At 44.1% G+C, this 10,620-nt stretch overlaps 1 protein-coding gene across 1 annotated transcript in view; it reads right to left on the bottom strand.

The window, feature by feature from the left end:
- Positions 1 to 371: 371 nt before the first annotated feature.
- Positions 372 to 10,620, bottom strand: part of TRIM71 (tripartite motif containing 71) — an 87,730-nt gene continuing 77,481 nt past the window's right edge. Inside the window, exons 3-4 of the mRNA XM_007948643.2 lie at positions 7,735 to 7,869; positions 372 to 1,823 (exon numbers count right to left, since the gene is read on the bottom strand). Coding sequence (XP_007946834.1) covers positions 372 to 1,823; positions 7,735 to 7,869 — 1,587 coding nt within the window. The remainder of the gene's footprint in view (positions 1,824 to 7,734; positions 7,870 to 10,620) is intronic.

Raw genomic sequence — 10,620 nt, 5'->3', positions numbered from 1 at the left:
GAGATGCCAGGCTTGTGCATATCACGCCCCCACGTGGGACAAGAGGGAAATGTGAACTCCACTGAAGAGTGGTGGGAGAAAGGGATGAGGGCCTGTTGGAGAAGGAAATGTAAAGATTTATGAGGTAGATAGAAATTATCACTTCACAGGCTCAATCCCTGCAGAAAAGAGAAGTACATTCATCTGTAAAAAAATAAAGATGAGGTAGGACTTAAGCAATGTTGTACTTTTCTTGTTCTCTTTTAAAAAAAGAAAATAAAAGAAATTTCCCTGAGACGGTTTCTTCTTTGAAATTCAAAACGAGAGTGTGAAACAGAGAGAGACGGGACACACACACGCACACCCCAAACAGAGAAACCTAGAAACCGCGATTAGAAGATGAGGATTCGATTGTTGCCAAAGTCCACCACGACAATCATTCCATCAGGCGTGACGGCAATGCCTGAGGGGCGGTCCATCTGCCCAAAGCCACTGCCCTGAGCACCAAACTTGCACAGGAAGCTGCCGTTGGACTCAAACATCTGTACCCGGTGGTTCCTGGAATCAGCCACGATGATGCGCCCTTCCTGGTCTACAGCCACACCCTGCGGGCGCAGGAACTGCCCGTTACCAGTGCCCTCCGAGCCCAGAAAACGTGCAGATTGGCAGTCGGGGTGAATGACAAGGAGGCGGTGGTTGTTGAAGTCAGTGACCACCAAGTGGCCCTCATGGTTAAAGGCCACCCCTCGAGGAGAGTCAAAGTGCTTCCAGAGAGCCCCCTCGAAGCCATATTTATTCAGGAAGACCCCGTCAGGCCCGAACAGCTGGATTCGGTGGTTCCGTGTGTCTGAGACCAGGATCTTTCCCTCAGAATTTACTGCCACATCCCAAGGGTAGTTGAACTGCCCATTCTTGGTTCCTTTCTCACCAAACTTGAGGAGGAACTGGCCTTCGAAAGTGAAGATCTGGATACGATGATTGTCCTTGTCAGCCACCACGATCCTGCGTGAGGCGTCACAGGCCACCCCAGCTGGCCGGTCAAACTGCCCAGGCCGGGAGCCCAGGCTACCAAACTTATGGTGGAAAGCACCACAGGGCTTGAATACCTGGATGCGGTTGTTGCTGCGGTCAGCAACAATGATGTAGCCTTCCTTGTCCACACTCACGCCCCATGGGCGGCAGAGCTTGCCGTCACTGTCACCCTCGCTGCCAAAACTCAGGCCTGGGAGCCCAATGCCCACGTAGCTGCGGCCTGATTTGACTACCACCTTGAAGGGGCTATTTTCGATGTGTTGGTTGCACATGGTGACTGACACCAGGTGCTCGCCCTCGAGCTGGGGCCGGTAGCTCACCACGTAAGTCCCATTCTGCTGATCGCTCACCTCTGCACCAAACAGATTACCATCAGGGCCCAGGACCACAGCAGACATCAGGTCACCCCCTGAGAGGCGGGGCTCCCCATCATGGTCATAGCCAATGACAGTGAAGGAGGCCACCTTACCCTGGAGGGCCCGCTTGAGGCCGTCACCTGTGGCCTTGGTGAGTGGTGCGAAGGCCCCACTGCTGACGAAGCCAAAGGATTTGATGGCGAGGTAAAGGGCCTGGTCGGGGGGTGTGAACATGACTCGATCATCTTCTTGAGGCTGCAGGAGGCTTCGCACGGTCTTCAGTTCCTGCACCTGGGCCAGCATACGGTCTCGGGCCAACAGGATGTCCAATGCCCTGCCCTCCTCCAGGACCTGCTGGACGGCACTGATGGTGCTCTCAAGCTTGTTGAGGTTTTGTCGCAGCTTCTCTACCTGCAGGTACAGAGACTTGGCTTTCACCTGCCGGATCTTCTCCACCTGAAGGGAAAGGGGGGAGCAGGGAGAGAGGACATAGAGGCTTAGAACCAAGCACAGACAATGTCACAGAACCCAAATTTAATAATGACAAACCCACAGAGGGACAAAAGGCAACAAAAGACAACTGCATTGTACTCTTCATAAACATCAAAATAAAAAAAGAAAGACGTAAGAACTACAGTTATCAGGTGATCCCAGGGGAGATAGCTATAAAAAAGAACTATTGGGACACTTGAGAGAATATAATGGACTAGCTACTAATACTGATCAACAAATTTCCTGATTTGACCATGTAAGAATTTCCTTGTTTATTAAAGTAAACATTGAAGTATATAGCGGGTAAATGATTATTGTGTCTCTGATTTATTCCAAATCACATGCACATATACATAGATACATAAATATAAATACAGAGAGAATGATAAGGCAAATAGGGCAAAAGGAAAACAAAAGGTTATATGAACTTCTTTGTATTATTCCTGCAATTTTTCCATAAATTAAGAGATTAAATTTTTAAAAAGTTAAATGCAGTCTCCAAACACGTTTACTAAGCATCTCCTTTGTGCCAGGCGCTAGAGGTACAGCCATGATTAATACATACAAATATGGACCTTGGCCTCATAGAGCTTACATTTTAAAATGAGGGATATTTAACAAGGAAGCAAAGAAATATCATAGGTTAATTTCAGATAGTGCTAAGTGTACAAAGAGAAAGTAAGTAACTAAAACGAAAAACCAAACCCACCACCATGACTCATAACCATCACTCCTTGGGTTTCCAAACCGGTATCACTATGGAGGTCTAATTTAGACATGGCTGTCAGTGTTAGCACCTTTCATGGGTCCAGACAAGCCAAGTAAAAAAGAAAAAGGAAAAAAGTCCTGAGCAGGGTATAAAGCACACAGATCCTAAGATGGGCACTTGCTTACATTTCAATAAAACATACTTTTAGAACAAGGGGTGATCTGAACAGATTTATGTTCTTAAACGGTCAGCTCTGTGGAACAAGGATTGAAGAGCAACAAGTGAGGGAGCAGGGACCAGAGATGCCCAGTTAAGGGAACATGTGGTAGAGAAAACGAAGTCAGAGAGGAAAGTGAGTGGATGAGAGGTAGAACCAGCAGGACTTCATGATGAATGTATTACAAAGCCAGTCTTGTGCCAGACAAAGAGCCCAAAATCTCACAATGCACATACCTGCAAGCAAATGCATATGCATACACTCATATATGTGCACGCACACACGTACAATGAGAGGGAGAAGGGTTATGTGTGGGAAGGCTAAAGGGAATTGGTGAGAGCTAAATCCATATTACAAACGCTACTCCTCTAGAGACCCCCTTCCCCTTCACTTCTGTATTTAAAGAACAGCTTTCAGAGACCTTCAACTAAAAAGTACTATGGACGGTAATGAGTGTTCATTTCTTTTTCTGGTAAGTTTACACTCATTCCTCGGGATATTAAAAGCAAAGATGTCACCTTAAAGATTAAGGTGCACCTGACCCAAGCCATGATATTTTCAATCACCTGAAAGATGGACAATGAATGCAGAAGACTAAAGAACTGATGATGCATTTGAATTACAGTGCTGGCAAACATACTGAATGTACACCATGGACTGCCAGAAGAATGAACACATCCGTCATGGAAGTACAGGCTGAATGCTCCCTGAAAGTTAAGAGTGAGAAGGTGGGGACCAGGTTTGCTGGTCCAATGGAGCCTGGTGTAACCACTGAGACTATGGCCCCTAGTTGCCCTTCAGGTCTGGAATTGAACCCACAACTGTGGTTTCCAGCCAAACAAAGTACAGGCATGTGAGTTAAACATTTACCTCAAGTAGACACACGCCCTGGAGAGAACAATCATGGGAGAAGGAAGGGCTGTTTATGCACAGGGAGACAGCTCAGGGGGCAGAAGAGTATGAAGGGATGGACACTGGGAGGAGGTAACTATGGGGAGGAAGTGGGAGGGGAGCTGCTGCATTGTAAATTTTGGTCAATGACATGAGACAATGTATATGTGAACTGCTGTGTGAGGGGTGAATTTACTCTGTAAATCTTCACCCAAATCCTAAAAAAAAAAAAAAGAGTGGTGATACTTGATCTCACATACTTCGGATGTGTTATCACAGAAGGGACCAGTCCCTGGAAAGGACATCATGCTTAGAAAGTGGAAGGTCAACAAAAAAGAGGAAAGTCCTCAACAAGATGTTACTGAGAAGGTGGTTCCAACAATGGACTCAAACATAGCAACAGTTCTGAGGCTGGCGCAGGACTGGTGCACCGAAACACTGGTGCAGTGTTTTGTTCTATTGTACATGGGATCGCTGTGGGTCAACCAACTCGAGGCACTTAACAACAATAAATTCAGGATTTCCATTTTCCATTTCACCCACCTCCAAACTACCTTAGAAAATCTCAAGAGTTAAAGAAAAAGGGAAGAACACTGGAAGAATGGATGACAAAGACAATACAGGTGAGGTTGGTTGGCTGGTGATCCTGGTAAAAGGCTTTAGATGTCACAGAGTCAGTGGCAAGGCTGTTTTCCATTACTTAAGCAACCATGGTTTTTCCAACTCCCATGCCCAAGGCTCATCACTGTAGAAGGAGTAGAGAGAATGACTTACCACCTGGGCTCCCGACTATGGACAGACTAAAGGATAATCTGAACTGATGCAAAGGTATGTGTTTAAAGGATTACAATGTGGAGTACAATTTTACATTAACTCAGAACTCTGCTACCATACATTAGCTTTTCAAACTATAAAACTTTTGAATCAGAGTGGTGAATGACATTACAACAGATATCAGATCGTATTACAAAAATACAGAACGATCTTCAATTTGAACAAACGAAATGAGGGATCGTGAGCTGTCAATCACTGTATTATCAGTGGGAATGTTACAGAAGCCGGATGTAACATGGTGAAATCTAACCTGTACTGATAAAACAGTTTTTGGTATTCTTTCATGTTGCTATGGCCAAGAATGGATCCATGAGGTCAAATGTGAAAAATCAAAGCAGTTATACTAGAACACCTAGATTCCAATCTTTGCCTGTTAAAGCTAATGGAGTTTAACAGTGGTCCTAACACTGGGTCTAACAGTGGTCCTCACTCAACAGACTGAGGAGCTTCACTGGTGGTCCATTTATAAAATCCAGATGGCCAAAAATAAAGAGTCAAAAGCTCCTGATGCGTAGCCCCGAAACCTGAACTCCACATCTCCCAATCTCCTGCAATTATGAGGTCTGCACGTTTTGGGCAACTGCTGGTCTATGTCATTTCCAAATAAGTCCTCTAACTGTAAAATATATAAACATCACATCTGATCTGCAACACATAATCCTGGCTTCTGTGGCTCTCAAACTAATTTTGGAAAATAGCATTCTGTCTGACCAGTGATACAGAGCAACTTCTCAATTCTACTGTATTAATAAATAAAATCCCCCCACTTTTAAATAATTCTCTCCCCTCTAGAAGGAATAAACATTAATGGACTATTTCACATGATTTTACAGGGAAGACCATGGTTATCTGCGTGCACTCTACCTATCTGAAATCCACGGCAAGTCTATTTCAGAATAATGATCTAATTCTAAGCTTGGGCAACAAAAACATCATTTTGATCCCTTTTTCTTTTCATCAGCTCGCTCTGGAACCAGAGGATATGTACCTATGTATACAGAGAGACCTGTATGCTGGCGGATAAAAGTTTTGTCTTTTCTCTCACACTTGGCCAAATGTCAGGCCCTAGTTCTGGACCCTGAATGTTATTAGGTGATGTTGAATTGATTCCCACTCATAGCAAACCCCTGGGATAGAACAGAAATGCTCCACAGAGTATTCCTGGCTATAATCTTTACAGGAGATCATCAGATTTTTCACCCACAGACCCTACGGGTGGGTGTGAACTGTCAACCTTTGGGTGTGAACTGTCAACCTTTCCGTTACCAGCTAATTGCTTAACTGTTGTGCTACCATGGCTCTTTAGTGATTGGTCAACCTGAACTATGTGGTTGTAATTAATCCTCCAAGGAGCTGAGTCCACTAAAAAATTCTAAACCCCAAGAATTAAGAGCTGTGGCAAATTAAGACTTAATCCTTGCCCTCATGTATTTTAATGTTCAATAAACGGTAAGATGATAAAACAAAAGTTTAGAGTTATCTAGGCAGAGACCAGCAGAAAGACTTTGATTGAAAGGTATAAAAAGGTTAGTAATTAGTAGAGAGGAGAACTCCCACAGGAATAGGGGTAAGGTCTCACAGCAAGACGTAAAGATAAATGTGACTGATGTGTGTTCAGAACAAGCAAGTGTGTTTTGGGATAATCTGAGAATCTTTTTTATTCCTTGGGTGGTGGTGGGGTGGGGGGGCAAGTAGAAACAGTTTGACTCTTTTTTCAAACATGGTTCTCCTAAAAAGTAAAAACTTCCTTTAGATTCCTCCTGAAAGAGACCTGCCTCCCTTTAGAGGAAGGACATGAGTCAGCCTCCCAGGAGGAAGGGGAGAGCTAAGGTGAGAGGCGAAGAAACCCCTACACACAAAGGCCTTTTCATCAACAAATCCAGAAGAGCCAGTTTGTGGCAGAGCTCTCAAGTTGCAAGAAGTGGGCCTCCTCTCAATTATAATTAACATTCATGGGTGGCAGGTAAGATAAGAGATCATGGGGACATCCAAGTGTCTGCAAACACTGTTGGACCCACCATGGTACTCAAAAAAATATGTGTTGTATTAAAATCTGAGACTTTTCCCCCCTCATTGATTCTTCTCTTTTCATGAACGAACAACTGAACAACAGAACCGTACTCCACGAGACTTAAGAAGAGGCAAAGAGCAGCTAGTTACCCAGCGTAACAAAATGAAAAAATGCAAAATCCAATGTAACAGTTCAGAACATTTTAGGGCACAGTAATTCGTGAAGGTCACTTTTACAAATCAAGATGCTATTCCTACCATCATATAGTTTGCAAATTAAAACAAACACGCACACACCCATTTCAATCAGTTGTGTGTGGGTTTTTGTTTTGTTTTTAAAGAAAGCCAACCCTAGTCTTTTTGAGGCAATTACTACTCATGGTGACCCCACACATGCAGAGCAGAACTATACTCCATAGGGTTTTCAAAGCTGTAACCTTTGAAAAGCAGATTGCCAGGACTTTCTTCTGAGTTACCTCTGCATTGAGTGTGACCTGCCAGCCTTCTGCTAGTAGTCAAGTGCTCAACTGTGGCGCTACTGTGGGTTTTATGTTCTTATTCAAATTAAAGACTGGCTGCCCACCATTAAACAGTTCACATGTTTAGAGAATGTAATTATAGTCATAGAACTGGCATGGGTAATAGTGTATTCATTGGCATAGGCTCTACTTTCCCCCAAATAAGGATGTAAGATCAACAAAGAAAAAGTGGTGGTGACCTATGCTTTGGTGGGGTGAGTAGTGATCTTTCCAGCTGATTTTATCTAAATAGCACTCCAGTGTGCTCACCACCCTGTCAGGAAGAAAGGGCACACACTTACTGCCCTTACAAGCGGAAAACTGGTTTTCCACAAGGGGTCAGGAAGTAGAGCCAGCCAGGATATCAAAAATAAGGATGTTTCCCACCAGCCTGCCTTTCTCAACAACAGTGTTGATTGTACTCTCCTTTCTGCTCCTTTTCCGTATGTGCAATAAAACTTGAGACTCGTGGGGTGCCCAAATACTTCTGAAAAGCCTTCTTGTACACTGTACGGACAAGCACCCACAGTGTTCTGGGCAGCCCCGTTATCTTTCTGCCAACAAACTTCTGGGGGAAATATCAAGTGTTCTAAATTTAGAGCCTGGGTCCAGGACTCTGAAGTGAGAGTCCATAGAGAATTCTGCCAAGGTTACTGTAGAAACGCTGGTGGGGTGGTGTTGGTACAGTCCCGTTACCTTCCATAGCAGCTCGCACTCGCGCTCCTCCAGGGCCTTCTTGTGCCTTGCGGTCACGGCTTTGACCTCCGACTGCACCACCTTTGCCTTCATCTCCACCTGTTCTGCCACTGCCTGGGCCTGCTCGATGCTCAGCTGAAAAACCAAAAACAAATCTCAAGCCATTAGGAGGCTTTTCGATCCTCATAGGAAACATTTAAATCTGCTTTTAGAAGACTTGGATAGCAACTGCCCTGGGCCATCAGACCATTTGGTCCACTTCCTTGGAAAGAAAGCAGGTGCTTAGGCAAAGACTGGCACCAGATTTCTTTGTATGGAAAAGGGCACCTACACTGTGAATGTCAGAACTATTAAGAGATACTCTGATTCAGTGAAACCAGTGTAGCTGGGTCTCAGCCACAAACTGGGAATGAGGATCAGATGTGAAACGTACAACCCAGGGCACATGAGCAACTTTATCTAGAGAGTCTCCATCCCAATTCCCTGCCTGGGGAAAGCTCTCCCTTAATAGGCCTTGAGCACTTATCACTTATCACTGTTAAAGCATTAGCAACACAGAACGAACCAACATCAAGTGCATACTGGGAATATCATCTGAGACACCTAAGAAACCTTGCCCTGTGGTCAGGGACTGCCTGCCAAAGACCATCTACTCACCACTACACACCCCATCCTATACTGACACCCCTAGAGTAAATCAGCTGGTTTAATCAGACATATTATTGTTCATAAAAAATTAATCCAGACAGAAGGCTTGGTGGTTTTCATTAATATTACATGATGTATCTTGAAAAGCCACAAGATCTCTGAGATACTGAGGTATTAAATCAGGGATTCGTGCTGCGGTGGTGCAACAGGTTCTAGAGCAGGTGACCTACCATCTGGTTTACCCAAGACTGAGGGATTCTGTGATGTAGGACTTTCAGAACACTGGGATGGTCATGGTACAGGTGGGGATGGTTAGTCATCCTAGGAGTTGGGTAATCCACAGTCAAATCCCAGCTCTATCTCCTATTAGCTCTAAGGCCTTGGGCAAGTTCTGGGCCTCTCCGACCTTGTTAAAGGGTGAATATAAGGAAATACCAAGGTGATATGGGCAGAGCTGAACATTGCTATTATCAATAGTATTCAGCTGACAAACACTTGGAAGGAAAGCTCAACTCTTACTTTTCCCTCATCTCACTGTGGTCATGAATTAGGCGTACTAATGATTCCAGTCTTTCTTTCTCTCTCTCTCTCCCCTCTCTATTTATTTACTTTTTAAAAATAAAAGTAGTAAAAGGCACATAACATACAATTTACCATTAGTGACATTCACAGTGTTGTGACCTACCACAACAATCCAATCCCAGAACATCACCGTTACCCCAAAAGAACCCCCAAACCACACACTCACTAGACTGTGGCAACTAAAAATTACTTTCTGTCTCTATGGATTTGCCTATTCTGGGTATTGCATGGGGGAGGGGGGGAGGATTTGAAGAGGATAATACAATATGTGACCTGCCTTGTTCTCATGAATATTGTTCATGGCAAAGAGTTATCTGGGCCCCTATTTACCATCTTGAAGAAAGCTGACATACTCACAGTATGCAAGATGTACCTACTGCATTTATTGTTGGCTCAGCTCCTTGAAAACTCTTTGTCCCTCAGTTTCCTTACTAGTAATAGTAACTTGTTGTGTTGTTATGTCCCATTGAGTCAGCCCCGACTCATAGCGACCCCTCCTTGGGATTCCGAGGTGGTATCACTACAGAAGTAGAACTAGGGTTAATAATACCAGTTACTGTTGAGTTGGTCCTGAGTCACGGCCAGCTCATGTGTGTCACGGAGTAGAACTGTGCTCCATAGGGTCTTCAATAGCTGTACTCCACCCTCTACCCCCAAAGTGGCTTGCTTCTTGCAAAGCAACTCTGGGTATCCTTGAATCTCCAACCTTTTGGAGATGTGTAATCAACCATTTGTGTGTTAGCCATTTGTACTATCAATGGACTCCTATGTAGCTTCCCTCAAACACCCATAACGAACACAATTAACTGTACTCTCTAATCCAATCCCTCTGAAATCTGAGAATCAAGCTTGCCACAGATACCAGGGTGCATCTGAATGGCTCATAGACTACCCACAGTCTAGAATCCATTTCTTTAAAATTCACCAATTTCAAGATCCAGCTCAGATTCTTCCTTCCTGAAGTGAGACATGATTGGCCGTGTCCATGCTTCTGTTCCGTCTCTACAACTCTGTCCCCCCAAGTGTCATAGCAGACAAAGTAGGAGCTAAGTAAGTCAGTCCATGCTACTTAGCCATCTAGATTTTAATAGAAACAATCTATAAATTTCTTTCTGTGTATGCCTGCCTGTGGCACCAGACAGTCAACAAACTGATATAGATTAATGTAAATAAATTACCCAAAAGATGAAAAAAAATCACAATAACCAATCAAATGTATGAGTGTGCATATAAGCAGACATCATAATGGGGTTGGTTAATGCTTGTTTCAAATGTCTCAGGATTCATCAAAAAAAGCAAAACCTCACTTAGGCACTGGGACAGAGAATTTAATCCAGGGAATTGGTTAAATGGAGAACTAGAACACTGAGGATAACAAAGATAGGCAACAACTGCAGAAGTAGCTACCAGCCCTTGGGCTGGGAATACAAAGGGAAATAAGTTACGATAAGTCAAAAATTATGGAAGCAGGGCCACGCCACCCAGCTAGTTCCGGGAGTGGCAAAAGCTTCTGCTGCTGGGGATAAGAAATGCTGCTGGTAAGAAAATATGGCAAAAAGGAAACCATTGTGGAAAGCAGTATGGCGATTCCTTCAAAAGTTGGAATTAGAAATACCATTTGACCCAGCCATCCCATTACTAGGTATATACCCTAGA

Source organism: Orycteropus afer, unplaced genomic scaffold (genome assembly GCF_000298275.1).
Source record: "Orycteropus afer afer isolate SDZICR_OR568_19922 unplaced genomic scaffold, OryAfe1.0 scaffold00218, whole genome shotgun sequence".
In the NCBI taxonomy this organism is placed as follows: domain Eukaryota; kingdom Metazoa; phylum Chordata; class Mammalia; order Tubulidentata; family Orycteropodidae; genus Orycteropus; species Orycteropus afer.
Note: the sequence above shows the minus strand (reverse complement) of the source record. Positions and strands in the feature narration are given on the sequence as shown.